Consider the following 22,959-nt stretch of genomic DNA (forward strand, 5'->3'; position numbering starts at 1 on the left):
ATTTTTTAATTGAAAGTGAAAATAAATAAATATTAAAAATAATATAAAAATACAATATATTAATAAAAATTAAAAAAAAAATGTTTCGAATAAAAAATCTAAAAACATTACATCTTTGAAAAAAATTTTAAATTTATTTCTTTTATAAAAAAAAGTATTAAAAAAAATTATTATATTTTTTTATATTTTATTCTATTTTTTTTTTAATTGTTAATTGTTTTTTTAAAATAAATAGACATTGAAAATTTTTTTTTTCATAGAAAAATACTTGCATTTTTTTATAAAAAAGTATAGAAAACATATTATAAATAAATTTAAAACTTTTTTAAAAAATAAAAAGAAAATAATATTGTTTTTAGATTTTGTATTGATAAATTTTTTTCTTAATTTTGCATAATTTTTTTTTTTATATTTTTAATTTTTTTTTTTTTATATTTTTAACTTTTTTTTAAATGTATTTGGCATTTCAATTAAGAATTTGATTTTAAATAAATTTAAAAAAACATTTTAAGCTTTTTTTTAATATTATTCAAAATTTCTTATTAAAAAATACAGTTTATATTTAAGATCTAAATTGTTTGAATTTTCAAAATTTGTTCGAAATTATTATTCTCAGTCAATTTATTTTTTTTTATGTAAGTTAAAAATATTTTATTTTTATTTTTTGTTTTTAATGCGTATGTATATTTATTATATCTTATTTTTGTATTATTTTCACTAGCTTGCCACTCACCTTAGCATAATCAATTTTCAAAGTGCAGCAGCCCGAATAAATATCGGCACCATTTAAATTCTCGCGTGCTCTTGTTGCCGCCTCGAGACTATCAAATTCCACCATAGCCTGCACGCCATTCTTCTTGAAAATGACAATGCGCAGCACCTGGCCATGGGGATGGCAGATTTTGTGCAAAACGTCCTGAAAGAAGAGAAAAGAAAAAGCAGTTGGAAATTGAGTAAAATTTGAAATGAGCTTAACATGCGAAAAATATAAAAAATACGCAAATTTTAAAGAAAATTAAGTGAAGTAGAAAAAACGCTAAAAATTAAGGAATCGGTATTACATATATGTATATGTATATACATAAACATTTCAGTAGACTTAGCACACTGTCAACTATTTTCAGGGATTTATTTAACAAAATTTTATGTTAAGTATTGTATATGAATATAGACACACCATGGCGTATGAGCAACGTATAGCAGATTATTAACCACAGATTTATTTAAAATCCGTATTTAAAATAACTTTTCTGATAAAATAATACTTTCTCTGTATTTTTCGATGCAAAAATATTACAAAATTAATTTTAAATTTTTTTTTTAAGTTCGCGCTTCTTTATAATCAAATTCTCTATGCATGACTTTATCTTAAGGCGCGTGTTTTCTCTATTTTTTTTTTTAAGAATTACTAAAACCAATACAATTTTTCCATTGTTTTTAAAGTTCAAAACTACCTACATTTACTCCCCTCCACACTCTTTCTCATAAAGACACGCCATTTCACTTCATTTGATTAATACCCTACCCAACTACCTTCACCATTTTAATTTTTAAAGCAAACTACTGTTATTAAAATATTAAGGAAAATCACAAAAATAACAAAATCTCCAACTGCGCCACCAAAACAACTTCCTTTGTGCATTTCTGTCAACTTCCCCTCGATTTTAAGGCATCTTCAAGCTTTTTATTGAAACGTAGCATACACACAGGCGCGCCACCCACTACAGCGCGCTGTAAATATTTCGGCAACAATGCTGGCCATCATCAAAAGTGCATTAGCGTGAAAAAATGCTGTGGATGCAGCGAACACCAACAACAACAACGAATTATGTACGCAAGTTGGCAACGCTGAACGCGGCAGCTGCCGCACCGTCGCTGTCATTTTACGAGAAATTTAATAAATATATGATATAATATGCGGGCAGTGAGCGCACGGACCGCTGAAATGGTAAGCAGCACAGTAGGTGTAGCGCTTGGAAGAAAGCAATGAGAGCAAAGAAGACACATTAATGCCCGGAAAGGCGTGGAGTCGCACTGTTTTCAACTCATAAAAAATAAATGCATTGTTGTTGTGCAGTTACTTTGCGTCACACTCTCCGCAATTGCAAGTAATTTCATGTAAAAGCAGCAGAAGACAACGAAATGTAATATGTATGTAAGAAAAACAACAAAAAAAGTGCAGTAAGTGTCCAAAGGAAAGGACAGCAATCGACAAAGTTGCAGCGCATTGTGAAAAAGTAGTAAAGCAAAGTAGTGAAGTAAACAGTGGCAGCAGTTAAGTATTTACAACTTTTTTCCACTTAACGGTGCCTTTGTTTTTGTTGCTTTTCGTGTCATAAAACTGTTTGTGAGTCTATTAAAAATGAATGAAATGTCACAAATCGCAGGAAACGGTAACACTTTTAAAGTAATTGCGGCGGCAAGGATGAGCAAAGGGTTGGCAAAAATTTAGCACATCATGCATTAGGGGGATGCCAAAAATATCGAATTATCGATTTTGAATTATAAAATGGTTTTTTGTACCCTTTGGAGAGTTTAGCAAGGAGTAACTCAGGTGGATACTGAAATACCATAAAGTGTAGTAAATGCATTAGGGTGATGCCTAATCCCGAAATTGTGGATATTGGTTCACACACAACACTTATAGATTTCTAAGGCCCATACAAACGAAACTATTTTTCTACAATACAAAAAGTTGTTGTTAGTCAGCTCAAATTTGTAAAAAAAATTTGTACTAATGAACTCTCCAAAGTGTAAACTGAGATCTTTTGAACTCTGAAAAGCATAACCTAAGACTTAATGAACTCTTCGAAGCATAACTTGAGTCTTAATGAACTCTCCAAAGCATTAGATGAGGCTTGGTGAACTCTCCAAAGCATAACCTGAGACTTAATAAACTCTCCATAATAAAAACTGATACTTAGTGAACTCTCCGGAGCATAACCTGAGACTTAATGAACTCTCCAAAGCATAGGATGAGACTAAATGAACTCTCCAAAATGAAAACTGATACTTAGTGAACTCTCCGAAGCATAACTGGGACTTAATGAACTCTCCAAAACATAAGATGAGACTTAATGAGCTCTCTGAAATAAAAACTGATACCTAGTGAAGTCTATAAAGCATAACCTGAAACTTAGTGCGATGCAACAGCTCTAAAGAGGCTCGAATAGTGAAACCTACTTTGAGATTGAGAATTAGCACGTTTGAAGTCTGCAAGTTTTTCCCTTCCTTAAGGCTCACCCTAAACATATTAAACACAAATTTACATTTGTAAAATGATATACAAGTTATACGTATATGTCCTTGTGCTTATTTATTGCCTATTTCTATTTCTCCATGCCTCCACACTATCGTCATAAGTCCTTCAAAAAGGCAATCGATCACGACGCTCCTTTTTCGAATTTTTATAGCATTACTTTGAATCGTTTTAGCGAGCGCAGGTGTGTCAGTAGCTAAAATAATTTGGAGGTTATGTACGATATGTAGATATAGAAAGAAAGAGATACTATATATAGCAATAGAAGAAACTAAAACTACTCTCTTCTTTTGATTTAGTGGAACTTCCTGAGCTTTAAGTACAAGAGCGTGAAGACAAGGTTCCCTTGCAGAATGTGCTTCAGTTATACAAGGTCAATTAGCAAGACACTTAGTTTCCGAAGACTTTCACTAAAATGTTTCCCCAATAACTGGTACATAAGGGATCGCATTCCGAGCGAACATTTATCAGGAGCGCAACATGCTTATTGTAAAGACAATTCAGTGAACTAGACATCCTATCGTGTCATGGGTTGTGGAAGCCATTAAAGTTCACGAATTCGCTATTGGAAACTTCCTTGATATTGAGGGTCCTGTCGGAAGCAGTCGTAACTGCTCTGGCCGGTCTTGGGGGTTGAATCAAACCTCAAACACCTCATTTTCAGTCTGCTGTGCGACAGAGTGATTGGAACGAAATGGGGCAACGGACGTGATCGATGAAATGTGAGTAGGGGAACCCCACAAGGTGAAGAGAGAACCCTTTCATCAATTTTGGCGTTAACAACCTGCTTTAAAAGCTTTAGGGTTCAGGAAGCTTTCATGGAAGCCGAATATTGGAGTGAGAGAGGAAAAATGACATCGATTGCCTTATACTGCTATAGAGGAACCATTAACAAGAGGTGAGGTATCTTCCCAAAAGTGGTCCTCTGACGATACCATAGTCAAGCCTATTACGTTCCATGGAGTCTTTTTGTGGTGGAGGTGGAAGGCTGGTGAAGGGGTCAACTGTCAAGAGCTCTCTATAAGCTCCAGCTTCAGACTTCCTGACTATTGCAGTGTTTTCCAAGTCGTGGTTGCAGCCATTAAGATAGCAGTAGATTTACTGCTCCGGAGTGCAGCCTCCTTTAGAGAAGTGACTATCCACTCAGATAGCAGAGTGTCGATACTAGCCTTGATGAACGCATTCACAGTGTGCTCAGGGTTGGTCAAGGAGTGCCTAATCTCGCAGTCAATAGCATAGAGGGTATTTGTGATAAGACTGATATGAGTTTCAGGACACAGCGGAATCGCAGGAAATTGTAAAGCTGATAAACTAGCAAGGACAGGCATCCTGGAACCCCCATCGGTAGAAAGGGATACTAGATAGCTGCGATTCACGGCAGTTTGGGCAGTGCAGGGCCACTTCAGTACCAAGATCGATCACAAGAGACCTAGTTATCTGTTTGCCCCCAGTAAGGCTAACCTCTCCTTAATTGTGGGGTTTTTAACAGATCATCTGCAGAAGCTGTATGGACGAGGATAAGGTGGAAACAACTCAACTTTTTCTTTATGAATGTCCCGCGATTGGGACGTATTGATTGAAAAGACTCCCTTACATTAACGAGGCGCGCCGAAATGTTTCGAGCTGAGCTGAGTTTTGCAAAAGCTGAATAATATTCTTCCAAATAGCTTTAACAGTAAGCTTTCGACAAAATGGAAAATTTTATAGTAAGACTTACTGAGAGTTTAGTCGAACTCCTGCGTTCTGCGGCCAGAAGGACTTCGCGGTTGCATATGAGCCAGTTGTTGAACAGCTCGTCTGCGAAGCTTCCAATCCAGTTAAGTCCAGAGGTGAAGTGCAAATACGTAGAACTAAATTACACCTTTCAGTTTATGAGCCATTTCAAGCTCTGGTTTACAACAGGCCTAGATCTAGACCTCAGCGAACCTCAGACCTCAGACACGCAAATTTGTTAGTATATCAGCAGCCAAGGAGCTAGCTTATTGCTACATTGAATTTATTGTCACAAAACACCAAATACTAAAAACATTACTTGCAACAAAACGTTGCATAACTACGTGGACACATATTTAGCACAGTTCCCAGGAGAGGACAGACGGACAAATACACACTACGCACCAAATAGAGATATCATCTGCGACTTTGTTGTATATACGCTTACCAAAACTAACGGCATACACAACTGTTGACATGTTGCACGAATTCCAAAACTGCTGCTGCCACGAAACTTATGCAATCGCAAAAACTCCAAATTGCACAGGAAAAAGAAAGAAAAATACAAGTGAAGCAGGGAGCACAAAGAGTTATGGTTTGCCATTTGCGGATGGCGATGGAGAGGGGAGGCGAACACAGCAACAATTGCAACGATTTGACTGCGGTTGATGTAACGGACTAGCAACAGCGCTGCAAGAAAGCCAGAGTCAGAGTGGTGGCAAGGGAGCAGAGGGCAGACACTGAGTAAAACCAAATGGCTGGACAATGCGTGGAAATTGCCAACTGCAGGCAATGCGCGACGAAGCGGCACAACAAAAAAAAAGCCGCAAAACACACACACGAGCGAAATGAGCAGCGCGCCGTGTGGCAAGCAGTTTGAATGAACGAATTGATGGTGTTGCAGCAAAGGAAAAATTGAAAACAATCAAAACTGGTAAGCTGGTGAACTGCGCTGGCAACCCCGCTGACAATATAAAGCGCCAGCGTAAGCATCAGGCTGAGCCGCGTAGCCATGCGCCACGCTGGACGTGAAGCAACCGCAAAGTGACGGCGTGTCAGAAGGCGCTACGCAGTTGAGTTGCATTTAACGGCTAACGGCCGCAGGGCCACCAGCACCAGCGCCAACAACAACAGCAACCGCAAATTCAACAAACGGCCAGCAACATAAGGGAGCTCAGAGCGGCGAGCGGCAAGCAAGTGAACAGCGCAACAAAAGTGTGGCAACAAAATGCATTAATAACTGTTTAAGTCGCCAGCATAAATCAGTGCAGTGCAGCGCGAAGCACTGCACCACCGCAAACTACATGCGCAACAACAACAACAAAAGCTGACGACGACAACAACAGCCAATGGTGGCGAGCATAACTAAAGTAGCGAAACAACAGCTGCAAGTACACGGAAAACAAACAAGCGGCGTGGGAAACTGTAATTTTGTTGTTGGCGCTGTTGTTGTTGTTGCTGCTACTTTTCGTTGTAGTTTGATTTGTGAAGCCATCAGCCTTATGTACACATGCGCACTTGCATACTTAAGTGTAGCTAAATGATGATGATGCCGAGCTCATGAGATGCCGGGGCAAAGCGGTGGTGCTTACAACTTCAGCTAACGGTTTATGGGTGAGAGTTATTGTTGGGTGCTAGACGTAAAAGATACTGAGTGCTTTCTTGCTTTAAGTGAAGTTGACATGTTTGAAAAATTTAAGGAAGAGGAGTAAGTTTCATATTTTAATTTCTCTTGGACCCCCAAACCGACTCAAAGGCTTTAATTGGACTTAGATTGGAATTTCCCACCATATATTTGAGCTTGAGCAGCAATTCAGCTAAGGATAATTATAGTTGATTATATTCAGCTTAAAAATAGAGTAGCTGAATACACTCATTTTGGCTTTTAGCACATATTCAGCTTAAGAAAATTGTAGCTGAATAAAATCAGACCTTGCAAAGCTTTTGTATTTCAGTATTCATTCAGCTTAAGAGAATTGTGGCTTAATAAAGCGAGGGCTTTCAGTCCATTTGGCTGTCAGCACCTATTCAGCTCAAGATAATTGTAGTTGAATAAAGTCAGGTCGCTTGATTTTCAGCATCTAGCTAACTTAAGAGACTGGTAGCTTAATAAAGCCGGAGTTTTCAGTCCTTCTGGCTATCAGCACCTATTCAGCTCAAGAGAATTGTAGCTGAATAAAATCAGACCTTTCAAAGCTTTTGTATTTTAGTATCCAGCTTACGAGACTGGTAGCTTAATAAAATCAGTTTTCAGCACTTATTCAGCTTAAGTGAACAGTAGCTGAATGAAGTCAGGCCGCTTGCTTTTCAGCATCTAGCTAACTTAAGAGACTGGTAGCTCCACAAAACCGGAGTTTTCAGTCCTTTTGGCTGTCAGTACTTAATCAGCTCAAGAGAATTGTAGCTGAATAATATCAGACCTTTCAAAGCTTTTGTAATTCAATATCTAGCTAACGAGACTGGTAGCTGAATAAAATCACAGTTTTCAGCACTTATTCAGCTTCAGAGAATTTTTGCTGAATAAGGTCAGGCCGCTTGATTTTCAGCATCTAGCCAGCTTAAGAGACTGGTAGCTTAATAAAACCGGAGTTTTCAAACCTTTTCATTTTCAGCACCTATTCAGCTTAAAAGATTGTAGCTGAATAAAATCGGACGTTTCACAACTGTTGTATTTCAGTATCCATTCAGTTTAAGGTACTGGTAGCTGAGTAAAAGCACAGTATTCAGTATTAGAATAATTATTTGAGGTAATGCACCGCGACCTAGGGTCTATTGTGCCCTTCAGTATTAACCTATTCAGCTTAAGAGAATTGTAGCTGAATAAAGCCAGTCTTTGATTTTCAGCAACTATTCAGCTTAAGAAGAGGGTGGCTGAATAAAATCAGAATATTCAGTCTTTTTGGCTTTTAGCACTTATTCAGCTGAAGTTAATTTAGCTGAGTAAAGGGAAATCGTTTGGATTTCAACCTCTTTTCAGCTTAAAAGAATTTTAGTTGAATAGTTCGAGCCAGAGCTTTCAGACCGTTTGGCTTTTAGCTTTGGTAGTTAAAGCTGATTAAAACGAGAGCTTGCAGACCTTTTGACTTTCAGCACCAATTCAGCTGAGAATAACTACAAATAAAATCAAACCTTTCAGAATTCTTTGGCTTTCAGCACATATTCAGCTTAAGAGAATTATATCTGAATTCCAAAGTGACTAGTAAATAAATAGTTATGATGTGGCACTCTCATAGTTCAAAGAGCTTCAGAAGTATTTGTGTGTTTTATAAAAATCTGCTGACTAAGCTAGACCTGTGAACTAAGATAATTGGTAACCAAAAAGAGCGCCTTAAGCTTAAGCTTCGAGACCACACATTTTGAGACTTGAGGCTGCGTCACTGTGGATGTTCACTGGAGACAAGTACAAGGATATATCCCGTTCGAATATGAGAGAGCACTTTACTCGATACGTATTAAGAATGAGACATTCTGTAATGTGGTTTTTAGAGTCTGCTATTAGAAGTGCTGAAGCTGTTTTCGACAACTGTCGTATATGTAAAGGGTGATTTTTTTGAGGTTAGGATTTTCATGCATTAGTATTTGACAGATCACGTGGGATTTCAGACATGGTGTCAAAGAGAAAGATGCTCAGTATGCTTTGACATTTCATCATGAATAGACTTACTAACGAGCAACGCTTGCAAATCATTGAATTTTATTACCAAAATCAGTGTTCGGTTCGAAAATTTTTTATCGACAAATTTTGTTCAGCGATGTGGCTCATTTCTGGTTGAATGGCTACGTAAATAAGCAAAATTGCCGCATTGGGGTGAAGAGCAACCAGAAGCCGTTCAAGAACAGCCCATGCATCCGAAAAATGCACTGTTTGGTAGAACCGGCTGTCGTGGAATCATTGGAATCTCAGTTGCTGTTGGACGCAACGTACGGTGAATGGCGATCGCTATCGTTCGATGCTATTGCCAAAAATGGAAGAACTGAACTTGGTTGACATGGTTTCAACAAGATGGCGCTACATGCCACACAGCTCGCGATTCTATGGCCATTTTGAGGGAAAACTTCGGACAACAATTCATCTCAAGAAATGGACCCGTAAGTTGGCCACCAAGATCATGCGATTTAACGCCTTTAGACTATTTGTGGGGCTACGTCAAGTCTAAAGTCTACAGAAATAAGCCAGCAACTATTCCAGCTTTGGAAGACAACATTCCGAAGAAATTCGGGCTATTCCGGCCGAAATGCTCGAAAAAGTTGCCCAAAATTGGACTTTCCTGGACCACCTAAGACGCAGCCGCGGTCAACATTTAAATGAAATTATCTTCAAAAAGTAAATGTCATGAACCAATCTACGTTTCAAATAAAGAACAACACACTCTTCGATTGATTTACACATTACTCCATTAATAAAGAGATATTCCGTTTGATATTGTCTTCATGAAACTCTCATAAAGCTTGAAATTTCAACATAAGGCACGGTGTTGATGAAATTAGTGCCCAAACATCACTGAAACCTAATCAACTTCGCCTGAGACAAAAAAAGCAGGCTTGAGTTACTTAATCCGCTAAGTTCTGTGGGAGTTGTAACTCAATTTTTCCACCTCACTGCTCTTCTTTCACACGCTAATTGAGATAAATTATATTTTAGAAGACTTGCTTGAGCAACTCGCTCTCTCCACGAGTTTCAAGCGAAGAAATGCCGTTGGAGCATTGATAAATATAGTCTCCTCAAACTTTATTTAAAAGAAAACAAACAATCGCGATACGCTTTGACAGTATCAGTAAGCGTTTCTTTGACAGTTTCAAGACAAAATAAATTGGAGAAATGGAAAAAGACTAAGAAACGAAAAGGAAATGCAAGATAACCCTGTAGCATCTTGAAAAAGAAGTAACCGTTCAACGAGCAGACAACAAAAGACTGACATTTCTTGTCATTATTCGAGCTCCCAGTTTTACTGCGCCAACTAAACAAACTAATGGACACTGTCTTACACAGACACCGACCGTTGACCAGCTTGTTGGCTTCTGAGCTGGCTTGCGGGCGTCACACGGTGCAAGGCGGGTGCTAACGCAATCATTAGCAAGCCGAAACAGCAGCAAAAAGCCAGGTGAGCTGCTAAGTTAGCGACAGCAAAGGAAGCGAAGACCAGCTAATAAGGGAGCGAGAACACCAAAAAGTGGGTCAATCTGCTTGCGCACGAAACAGTGCAAGTTTCTTTGGCATTGCATTACACATTACGGGCGTAATAAGTAAGTGAGTGTTGCAATTTCAAGTCATTTATACAACAAGAACAACTACAAAGTAATGGTGTTGGTGAAGAATTTCGCAAAACATAGAACAGACAACAAAAGACACAGTTTTTTGATTAGAATTACATGCATTCGGTTATGTTTCGTATATATACTTGTATAGGGTATGCATGCGGCTAAATATACACAAGGAGAGGCCAAGAAAGTAGCATTAAAAGAACTGACAAAGAATGTTTGAAAGCGATGCAAGTAAATTACTGTCATTTGTAATGCTTTTGTAAAGCTGACAAACATACGCACACACGCGCCGCTGACTACGGTTAACTGCAGTTAATGAGCAGCTGTAATTAGTGTGGAGAGGAAGTTGCTATGCTCGCTAATGAGGATGAAGTGCATTGAAGGATGATGACGAGCAGTGCGAAGTTGCAATTCGACGTTAAAAGTTGAGCCAAGCAAGGGAAGAAAGTGAAACGCTGGTGTCTTGAAGGTAATTAAAGCGAAGAAGATGAAGAAACAAGAGTGTAGAAACTTATGGTAAACATTTTTATTGCAATTAAATGTATTTCACAGCTGTAATAGTGATTTTTGTAAGTCGCAAGTGGGGTGGGCACAATAGAATTTAGAACGCTTTGCAATCCTCAACTATTTATAAGCCGAATGTCGCAAAAAGGCACGAAGTAGGGGTTATGAGTGGATTACTATACCCGAAAATGTTTCCAACATAAAAAATTATGATAATAACGTTAAATTATGATGCAACGTAGGGTATTACCCTTCTTAAATGCAAAAGATGCCTTACAAGAACTTGACTTTGAAGGATCAGTTTGTATGGCAGGTATATGCTATAGATGTTCAAACTGAACAATTTTTTCAGAGATTGCAGCTTTACTTTGAACAATAATTGAAGCCAAAATTCATGATGATATCTTTTTAAATAAAAAACTTTTCCATACAAGAACTTGACTTTGAAGGATCAGTTTGTATGGCAGGTATATGCTATAGATGTTCAAACTGAACAATTTTTTCAGAGATTGCAGCTTTACTTTGAACAATAATCTGAGCCAAAATTCATGACGATATCTTTTCAAATAAAAAAGTTTTCCATACAAGGACTTGACTTTGAAGGATCAGTTTGTATGGCAGCTATATGCTGTAGTTGTCTGATCTGAACAATTTTTTCAGAGATTGTAGGTTTACTTTAAAAAATAATCTGAGTCAAAATTCATGATGATATCTTTTCAAATAAAAAAGTTTGCCAGTTTGTATGGCAGCTATATGCTGTAGTTGTCCGATCTGAAAAATTTTTTCAGAGATTGTAGCTTTGCTTTGAAGAATAATCTAAGGCAAAATTCATGACGATATCTTTTCAAATAAAAAAGTTTTTCATACAAGGACTTGACTTTGAAGGATCAGTTTGTATGACAGCTATATGCTATAGTAATCCAATCTGAACAATTTCTTCTGAGATTGTAGCCTTACTTTGAACAATAATCTAAGCCAAAATTCATTACGATATATTTTCAAATAAAAAAGTTTTGCATACAAGGACTTGACTTTGAAGGATCAGTTTGTATGGCAGCTATATGCTATAGTTGTTCGATCCAAACAATTTTTTCAGAGATTGTAGCTTTGCTTTGTACAATAATCTAAGCCAAAATTCATGACGATATCTTTTCAAATAAAAAAGTTTTCCATACAAGGACTTGACTTTGAAGGATCAGTTTGTATGGCAGCTATATGATATAGTTGTCCGATCTAAACAATTTTTTCAGAGAATGTAGGGCTGCCTAAGACAATTATCCATGACATATTTCATAAAGATATCTTTCCAACTAAAAAAGTTTTTCATACAAGCACTAAATTTTGATGGCTCCATTTGTATGGCAGCTGTATGCTATATTGGTCCGATCTGAGAAATTTGTTCAGAGAATGTAGGGCTGCCTAAGACAATTATCCATGACATGTTTCATAAAGATATCTTTTCAAATAAAAAAGTTTTTCATACAAGAACCTGAGTTAGAACGATCAGTTTGTATGACAGCTATATGTTATAGTTGCTCGATCTGAGAAATTTGTTCAGAGAATGTAGGGCTGCCTAAGACAATTATCCATGACATGTTTCATAAAGATATCTTTTCAAATAAAAAAGTTTTTCATACAAGGACTTGAGTTCGTTCGATCAGTTTGTATGACAGCTATATGCTATAGTTGCTCGATCTGAGAAATTTGTTCAGAGAATGTAGGGCTGCCTAAGACAATTATCCATGACATGTTTCATAAAGATATCTCTTTAAATAAAAAAGTTTTTCATACAAGGACTTGACTTTGACCGATCAGTTTGTAGGGCACCTATATGATATAGCGGTCCGATCTGAACAATTTTTTCAGAGAATGTAGGGCTGCCTAAGACAATTATCGATGACATATTTCATAAAGATATATTTTCAAATAAAAAAGTTTTTCATACAAGGACTTCACTTTGAGGGATCAGTTTGTATGACAGCTCTATGATATAGTTGTTCGATCTGAGAAATTTGTTCAGAGAATGTAGGACTGCCTAAGACAATTATCCATGACATATTTCATAAAGATATATTTTCAAATAAAAAAGTTTTTCATACAAGGACTTCACTTTGAGGGATCAGTTTGTATGGCAGCTATATGCTGTAGTTGTTCGATCTGAGAAATTTGTTCAGAGAATGTAGGGCTGCCTAAGACAATTATCCATGACATGTTTCATAAAGATATCTTTTCAAATAAAAAAGTTTTTCATACAAGGACTTGACTTCGAAGGATCAGTTTGTATGCCAGCTATATGCTATAGATGTCTGATCTGAACAATATTTTCAGAGATTGTAGCCTTACTTTGAACAATAATTGAAGCCAAAATTCATCAAGATATCTTTTTAAATAAAAAACTTTTCCATACAAGGACTTGACTTTGAAGGATCAGTTTGTATGGCAGCTATATGCTATAGACGTCCAATCTGAACAATTTCTTAAGAGATTGTAGCTGTACTTTGAACAATAATCTGAGCCAAAATTCATGACGATATCTTTTCAAATAAAAAAGTTTTCCATACAAGGACTTGACATTGAAGGATCAGTTTGTATGACAGCTATATGCTATAGACGTCCAATCTGAACAATTTCTTCAGAGATTGTAGCTGTACTTTGAACAGTAATCTGATTCAAAATTCATGACGATATTTTTTCAAATAAAAAAGTTTTCCATACAAGGACTTGACTTTGAAGGATCAGTTTGTATGGCAGCTATATGCTATAGATGTCCAATCTGAACAATTTCTTCTGAGAAAGTATAAAAGAAAACTGCCGTCGTCGATCTTCTTAAGAGTAATACCAAAATTCCCCCCGGTGACTTTCTGCCAAAACTCAGAGCTTAACCTCTTCTAAAATCGCATTTAGTAGATCAAGAATCAAGCGCAGTAATCCAATATTCTTACAAAGTTTCCACCACAATAAACTACTTATTTAATTTGACAATTTTTCCGCACTCAAAACCTAACCAAAAATTTATTTTCTCCAAACCATAATTGCTTGTAAACTTAAGCCAAAGCAAAGTAGAATAACAACGGTAACTTACATAAATGATGTAGAAATAAAATTGCAAGCAATTTGCAAACAATCTTATCTGTTATGCAATATACCATGGTCTATACCATACTTGTAGCTCAAAAACCCACTCACTCCGCCCACACGCTCGCGCGTTCTCCTTGGTACTTATGTAATACCTGAGACTTAAGCATTTGACAAATGGCAGTTACCGAAAACTGAAATCACCAAAACGACTCGAGAACGGTTGACTTTAAACAAGTGCAATTGTGGAGAGATAGAAAAGGGTTTGAGGGAAGAAGAAGGGAGAAGTGAAATTGTTGGTGGAGGGAAGAACAGCAAAGGAGAGAAGCAGAGCAGACGAGAGAAGCATAGCAGAGGAGCGCAGAAACGTGGAGAAGACACGGAAAGCGGAGGCGATTACAAGAGAACAGTAGCAGCATGTCTTAGGGGAGCACTGCACATTTATTTGCAGGCACAAAGCCGACATACAAGCTCGTATAGCCTCGTAAGACTGTATGCGAACTGCACTCTACTGCGCTGCCGACTCGTGGGACGTGTCTTACAGCGACCAACTGACTGCCATTACATGTTGCCCACTCATGTACGGCACTTGTTGTAAATGCTAAACACATTTAAAAACAATGACCATGGCAAAGCACGTAAATACGAGGGAGATACCGCTATTCTTCTGTATATATTCTCTGTGAGATGAAATGAAAATGAAAAACAGCGATTCATGCTCGATGCATTGAGGAGCACAGGAAAACGATGAGTTGCAAGAAAAAGAAAAATAAATATGAAAACAATAAAGTGTAATAAAAGTTAAAAGAAGAAAAAGAAATTGGAATAACAACAGTGCAACATTTTTATAAGTGGAAGGTAAGTGTAAACAAAGTTAGTGAAGTCAATAAAAGTAGAATTTAAGGAAGAATATAGCTATGTATACGAGTATATATGTATGTATGTATTATATATTGCACATACGTATATATTTGTACTCCCTACATTTATAAGAATGCGTTTAAATACAATAGTTGGTCAGCATATAAGCCAAAGTACATAAGTAAGCAAATACTTAAGCATGTGAGTAAGTATGCACATGAGTAAGAAAGCATACATGTACCTTACTAAATCAAATTCAGAATGTAAATATATAACAAGAAGATCACATTAATATTATAATACCCTTAACAGCTGTAATTCTCGTAACATAAAATATAAAAAAAATCTTTAACTGAATTTAAGTCGATGAATTTGTATGGCAGCTATATGGTATAGTGGACTGATATGAATAATATTTTGTGAGAATATAAGTTTGCCTTGGACCATAGTACTTGCCAAATTTCGTGAAGATATCTCGTAAAATAAAAAAGTTTTCCATATAAGGACTTTATTCCGATCGTTCAGTTTGTTTGGCAGCTATATGCTATATTGGTCCGATCTGAATAGTTTCTACAGATAATGTAGTATTGCCTTGAATAATAATCCACGCCAAATTTCATGAAGATATCTTGTACAATAAAAAAGTTTTCCATATAAGGACTTGATTTTGATCGTTGAGTTTGTATGGCAGCTGTATGCTATAGTGGTCCGATCTGAACAATTTCTACGGATAATACAAATTTGCCTTAGACAATAACTCAAGTCAAATTTCGTGAAGATATCTTGTACAATAAAAAAGTTTTCCATATAAGGACTTGATTTTGATCGCTCAGTTTGTATGGCAGCTATATGCTATAGTGGTCCGATCTGAATAATTTCTAGGGATAATGTAGTCTTGCCTTGGATAATAACTCACGCCAAATTTCATGAAGATATCTTTAAAAATAAAACAGTTTTCCATATAAGGACTTAATTCCAATCGTTCAGTTTGTATGGCAGCTATATGCTATACTGATCCGATATCAGCGATTCCAACAAATGAGCAGCATCTTTAAGACAAAAGGATGTGCGCAAAATTTCAGAACGATATCTCGAAAAGTAAGGAACTAATTCGCGTATATATAGACGGACAGGGCGAAATCAGGTGAGCTTGCGGCGCTGAGCATTTTAATAGGTACCTATCGCCATCAAAAATTCAAAATAACGTAATAAGTTACAGAAGAAAAAAAGCGATATAATAGAAACCATTCATAGTGAAATATAATTTGAGTTTTGGTTATAAAATGGTTATATATTGGTTATCATACGCGCATATTCAGGTTATAAAATGGTTATATATTGGTTATCATACACTCATAATGAAATAAAATTTGAATTTTGGTTATAAAATGGTTATACATATATTGGTTATCATACACTCATAATGAAATAAAATTTGAATTTTGGTTATAAAATGGTTATACATATATTGGTTATTATATCCGACAACGATTTTCTATTCTTTTGGTAATACGTTGTTTGATTTTTCGGTGATGATAAATGTTCTATAGGGTGCTTGACATTTCTTTCTTGCTGTTACAGACATTTTAATATACCCAGTGCTGGGTATACGATAAATATCCATAAATGTTTAACTGCGAAAGTGTTTACCACGAAAAGCTTACAAAGAATTCGGGAATTATGAAAAGAATGAGGTAACATACAGTTTGAATTCTTCATCTAGTACCTCCAAATGCAAAATTGCTTTATGAAAATAACTTCAGATGGAAAATTTTAAAATATTCGTCGGAAATCTAAGAAGATTTGATGAAAAAGAACTTCGATTAGCAGCATTTGCCTTACAAGAACCCGTTCTAGAAACCATGAAATTCTCAAAAATGTTGAACTATTTTGGGACAAATTCTGCAAACTTTTTAGAACAAGTTCAGTACTTTAGAAATCAACCCTAGGGTTGAAAAAGCCATAATTTTTGATAGAGTACAGGTTCAGACTCCTTCATGATACCAGTACGATGGAACTAACAGAAAGAAAGACCAAGTCAAATAAATCTGCGTGAGTTTCTCTTAACTTAAGTGCAAAAAGAAACTTACAGGCGCCTGTTACTCGGCACTAGATAGATCAGCTGACGATTTTTTGATATATAAGAAACAATCCTAGTAACCATGACACTCACAAAAAGTGTCGGATTATTTTGGAACATATTTTCCAATCATCTCAGGACCAGTTTATCGTTTAAGAAATCGAATCAAGGTATGGAAAAATCGTAATTTTTATACAATATAGGTTCGGACTCCTTCAACGGATCAATACGTTGAAACGGAATGAAATGAAACGAAGGCAAAGAAGTTGCAGAGAATTTGTCTGAATTTAAGTTCAAGCTGAAAAAACTTGTAGCTGTTACTCGGCAAAGTATATACAATAGATTTCTAGGATGCAGACTTAACCACTGAAATTAAGGCTTTGAAGAAGCTTAGACGGATATACTATACTGAATACAACTGACCGGGATCTGAGGCAAAAACACCGACATCTTTGCGAAGAATGAAAGAAATTATTCTGGCTGTCACTGGGTGAGACCATTCTACTTAGTTTTGGAGCTTTTAACGGACCATTGACCTATTGGCGTCCACGCAGTAAGGCTGGGAATTCTACTAGACACCATCTGCAGAAGCTGTATGGACGAAGATGAAGTGGAAACAACTCAACACTTCCTTATTGACTGTCCCGCGTTTAGGAGGTCTAGACTTAAACGCATATCTTCAGACATCTCACCGAGCTGGTGGGAATGGAAATTAAACTAGATCAGAGAAAAATATTTTCTACAAAGGGTCCCAGCGAAAAATAATTACTTATGCAAGTAAGTAAGTACATAAGCAACTAAGTTAACCTAGCAACTAGTAAAGCACGTATGTGAAGACCCGTAACTAAATAACTTTATAAGTAGGTGACTACAATCAATGACCGTATTGTTGTTGCAGTAATTACGTACGTGAGTTGAAAGGGAAGTTAGTTGTTGGAAGACACAGTCTAAGCAAAACAAAGAATAACCAAATGCGCCAAGAATATAAATAAAAATTAATGAGAGTTGAGTGCAAGAAAAGAAGGGGAGCACCGAGATAGCTACTTTGCCAGCGAAACGAAAAACTTCAGATGCAAGTGGAAGGTAAAAGAAAAAAATATTTGTAGAAAAGAAAGCAACAACTACAAGTTGCGCGTTTTAAATGGCAGCAGCAATGCGGTAAAATGCACGTTGTGCCCATTAAAGCGTCTTTACAAGAACGCCGTACACACACGCATACCCTACACTTTACTTATAGCTGGCTGCCAAGCCGAGGGCTCGTAAATAAAATTACTGGCGAGAATGTAAGCAATAGAGATGGCAAGATGGATTGTAAAGTGGCGAGCGGCGCTGCGACCTGAGACGTGCGGCTGTGCGTTACCGCAGCAAGACACTAGGCTAATTAAGTGCGCCAGCCAGCCAGCAAAGGGAGAAAGAGCTCTTCTCTGCATGTTGTTGCTGTATGTTGAATAGAACGCTCATACGCTAAAGCCAATATGCGCTCGCCGCCGCCTAGACAAGTGGTTAAATTTATAATAATTGTGTAATAAACTTAGCAGTAACTTGAAGGTTAAAAGCTCTTTGCGAAGACGAGCGCAATTATCGAGCTTTACAGCGATGCTACGTGAGTTCAACAGCTGGCTAACTCAAGCGTGAAATGTGGTAAGTGCGAAGCGTAAAAGAAGCGCAGGATTTGGTGTAATTTGTAGAGGCAATAAATTAAAAACTTATGGCATAAAAATGTGCTTGGTGTTGAATTAGAAAATATCACGCAAATTGGTGGAGAGAGGTTGTTTGGCGGAAGTGCCCAATTAATGCCACTTTGTATTAGCGCAGACTGAGCAGAGCTCTCCAATTTACTTTTAAAGCTCGAGAGATCGAATGACTTCATTTGGTACGCAGGTTTTAGCACAGGCTGAGCATAGCTCTACCAATTCACTTTTAGAGCTCGAGAGATCGAGTGACTCTATCTCGTACACAGGTTTTAGCACAGACTGAGCAGAGCTCTACCGATTCACTTTTACAGCTCGAGAGATCGAATGACTCCATTTGGTACGCAGGTTTTAGCACAGGCTGAGCATAGCTCTAGTAGTTCACTTTTAGAGCTCGAGAGATCGAATAACTCCATTTGGTACGTAGTTTAGGGTTCTATATACCAATGTACTTGACTGAAAAGGCAACTGGCATTTACAGACAGAATTAAAAATTCCATGCAAACTACTTCTACTGACGCGGTTGTTCGATTTTCTCAGAACCCTAACCTTTAACTTAACCTAACTCATATTGCTGTAAGTCTTAAGTCCTAAATCGGTCTTTGCGGTTGTTCGATTCCCTTAGAGCGATACGCTTTACGGTCTGTCTTATCCACTCATATTGTTGTAAGTACTAAATCGGGTCTTCGAGTCGTCTGCCGACATTTCGAAATACCGACTGTAGCAAGAAAAGCGATATGGGCGATGGCCTTCATGTGAGCTTCGAAGCTCTAGACTTCGAAAAAGGTTTGCACAAACGTCAGCTCGACTCAACTTGCAATATATTTGCGGAAAAAAGGTTGACTTTTGCTTCTCCAGTTTACCAGGAAAAGATCCCTATTCCCACCCTACACTGAACACCAATATTATTTTAGAATCCATTTTGACTTCGGCTGCTGATACTCTTTTAACCGTGGCTAGTGCTGAGTGTCTATGAAAACCTGAAGGGAAAAGACAGAGAAATTGTAGGTTTCAGGAACGAGAAAGAGACTCAGGGAGTAGTATGATTATTGGGTTTTCCGTAACCTTCGTGGTCTTTCCAGTATAACGCTTACATTGGCTTTTCCTTTTCCGCCGGTTATACAATGTTTCTACACGTATACTCCATACCATGAACCTCCATATTATTTTCGGAACCATACTGGTCTTGAGAGCTGCTAACCCCTTAAGACCGCAGTTTTGTGAACCTAAAGGGAACCATGAAAAGGCTAAAAATAATTTTAGTTTTTAGAAAAGAGAAGGCGATTCAGGAAGCTATATAATTATTGGGGTTTCGGTAACGTTCATTTTTCTTCCACAAAAAAAATTAGATTGGCTGTTGCTTTTTAGAGATTTACCAGGCAGACTAAGATCGCTCCCTACCCCAGACTTCCATATTATTTTCGAAAGCACTTTGATCTTGACAGCCTATGGAATTTGTTTATAGAGGAAACCTGAAAGAAACCATGAAAAGACGTAGCAGAATTGTAGGTGTGCCTAAGATCTCCACTCTCTACTCTGATCCTCCATATTTTTTTCGGAGCCACTTTGGTCTTGAGAGCTGCTACCTTTTGGACCGTAGCTTCTGCTAAGAAGGGTTTACAAGAATACCACATGAATTTTTACGGTGGACACCGGTTGGGAACCATGAAAAAACTTGTTGAAGTCGGACAGTATATTGGGGTTTCGGTAACGTATACAAATCAAAACTAAAAAAAAAAATTGCATTGAGCTCAGAAAACTGAACGTACGGATCTCTGTTCTTAACTAGTTATAAGTGAAAACCGGACTAACCTTATAAACTGTTCATACTCATTTCGAAAATGGCAAACTTTGCGAGGAAAAAAAACTTTTATGATTCTATACTAACATAGTCTTTACTATAAATATTGGTACCAGACCGACAGTTCAAGTATTTTTCATGAAAGTTTTGTCTCTTTTATGAGATTGAGTAATAAGATCTACATATTATATAATAGAATTGAATAAATTTAAGACGAAAAACTGGAGATTTAATACAGAATATCTCCTGAAAGCCAAAAGAGTGTTAATATCTCTTAGATCTCGCATCCCTGTATCTCTCTCTCTCACTCTATCTTACTTCACTATCGTATGGAAACTTTCGAACTCTCTCATCTCTTTATCTCTAATTTTCTCTCTGTCTCCCTCTCATAAATTTATATAAATTTGGTTGTTCTACTGTCGTACTTCCGAGCTAGAAAACTACGAGTTCACGGGAATCACAAATTTATGACTAAAAGTGGACCGAGCGTTTTTTTTAGAAACTCTGGTTTGTTATTACATAAATTCCTTCTTGGCAGTAATAAGAGGTGAAGAGCTCAGTAACTGAAAAGCTAGCCCGAGAATTTACTTCCATTATATTCTACAAATACTTTCGCAAAATATTACTGCACACAAAATGGTAATCACAAAGCTCACACAAAATTACAAGAAGTAAGCACAATTTATCTACTCAACTTTGACCTTTACGCCATATTATTGATTCTTACTGCCAGTGGTGCCACATTTCAAATGCTTGTTAGAGTACTTTTTGTCTGCCTTTTTTCGTAAAAAAAAAGACTGTAAGTAAAGCAAAAACTCAACCCTCCAGCCTACAGTGTACCAAGCGGCAGTACAGGGCCTCTTACCCCAAAGTCGTGCCACATTTACTTACAAGAAACTTTTATCGCACACCTGCCGTTCGAAGAGATTATGATATGCAAAAACGACGATTACTTTTGTTTTGTTTGCAAAGAAGTCAGTCCGGGCGCTGCGGCAGTTCGTTTGTCAATCGTGTGCTACAAGGTTTCGGCTTGGCAAAACTCAAATCACAAGAAAAGTGTGTGCATGTGTGTGTATGTGCGCAATCGTTGCGGGAGAATCTAAGAAAACTTACTGCCACAGTCAACTGACAAATAAGTTAGTTGGTCGTTAGTTTTTTTTTTCCTCGAGTTCAGTTCTCGTTCGGTTAGGGCCGATCGATTTCGCTTCAATTGCACAGTGGAATTCATGAATTTTGAATGCTTGAATAAGAAATGATTGTGTCAAAAAGAGTAAGTGCATGAATAAACAAGAAAAAACTTGCAAATTGCTGTGGTTTGCTGGTGTAAATGGTGGGGAGGGAGGGGGAGCATGAAAATAGATTTGTTACTGTACAATGCAACTGAAAATCAAATTTTCATTTCCTCTACGCTTCAATGAACACACGAGTATTGGACGAGCGTGAGTGGTCGTTAGTTTTGTGGCTGTACTGAAGTGTACGCCTTGCGTCCTTCCATGTAGCCACTATCCACTGCTTTTATTGATATAATCACCGTTTTTTTAACTAGTATGCTCCGTTGGCTTTCGTTATCGGTGAGCTTTCGTTTGCAAACTACTTTTTGCACTCGTTTTTTGTTTGAAACTGTAGCGTTTTGTTGAGTCTATTGGACAGTTTTTTAAGAGTTCATGGCAGACCGATAAGAGGGTTGACGTGAAAGCAAATTACGAGTGCAGTTAAAGTCAGTTGACAAAGGAGCTCATATAACAGTACGGTATTGTCCAGTGAGGTCCAAGCTTTGAAGGATATGAATGAAATTCGGATCATCGCACGACACACCGCGTCCCTAAGTACAAGAGAGAAGAGTCAGGAAGTACCGTTGCCACGAAAGTCGGGGCTACGTAATCGGAACGGACCCGAATTTTTTATTCGGTCTAGGACTGACAACTAGGCAAAATTCCGACGCCTCAACAACGATAACATCCGAAGTACTCCTCTTCCTAGCCCAACTTTTTAAAGACTTTTTTGCTAACAAGAAGCTTCAAAAGACACCGGAAAAAGTCTCACAGTAAAACATTCGCCACTAAAATGTTCAGATAGCCTTGGTTCTCGGAATATCTCTAGTATTCCATGCACGTTCTTTACCAGGTTCCGTAACATATGATCTAACAACTTCGAAAACTTCAGCATCTCACCAAATTTGTTGCTTTTAACGAAATCAGGGGATTGCAAACTACAATTAACGAAGCGCTAATGGAAGCTACTCGATTCAACATTATTACGCCGTTTTGGGTCATCAGTTCGAGAGGTTGGAACATTCTCAAACGTAGAATGGAATCCGAAACTCGTTTTTCGATCCTTTTCAACGAAATCTGGAGATTGCAAACTACAATTCACGGAGCGCTAAAGGAAGCTACTCGGTTGAAAACTATGACTCCGTATTGAGTCATAAATTCGGTTCCAGACAGAACATGGACCAAAGCTCCCTGTAACATCTTAGTAGACTCCGTTTTGAGTCATCAGTTCGGTTCCAGTCTAAACATGGACCAAAAATCTCATCAACATCTTGGTAGACTCCGTTTTGAGTCATCAGTTCGGTTCTAGTCTAAACATGGACCAAAGATCTCATCAACATCTTGGTAGATATGGACTAAACTAGGCGATCAGGGGTGTCTTTCAGTTCATATGAGAGATTCGAACATTCTTAAACGTAGAATGGAATCTGAAGCTCATTATT

The 22,959-nt window shown here is 37.4% G+C and overlaps 1 protein-coding gene across 14 annotated transcripts in view; it reads right to left on the reverse strand.

Moving 5' to 3' along the window:
* LOC105233822 (heterogeneous nuclear ribonucleoprotein L) overlaps positions 1-22,959 on the reverse strand; it is a 289,357-nt gene that overhangs the window by 130,549 nt on the left and 135,849 nt on the right. For all 14 annotated transcript variants that reach the window (XM_049453016.1, XM_049453012.1, XM_049453014.1 and 11 more), the window contains one exon: positions 734-916. In XM_049453016.1, coding sequence (XP_049308973.1) covers positions 734-916 — 183 coding nt within the window. The remainder of the gene's footprint in view (positions 1-733; positions 917-22,959) is intronic.

Source organism: Bactrocera dorsalis, chromosome 3, assembly GCF_023373825.1.
Source record: "Bactrocera dorsalis isolate Fly_Bdor chromosome 3, ASM2337382v1, whole genome shotgun sequence".
NCBI lineage: Eukaryota > Metazoa > Arthropoda > Insecta > Diptera > Tephritidae > Bactrocera > Bactrocera dorsalis.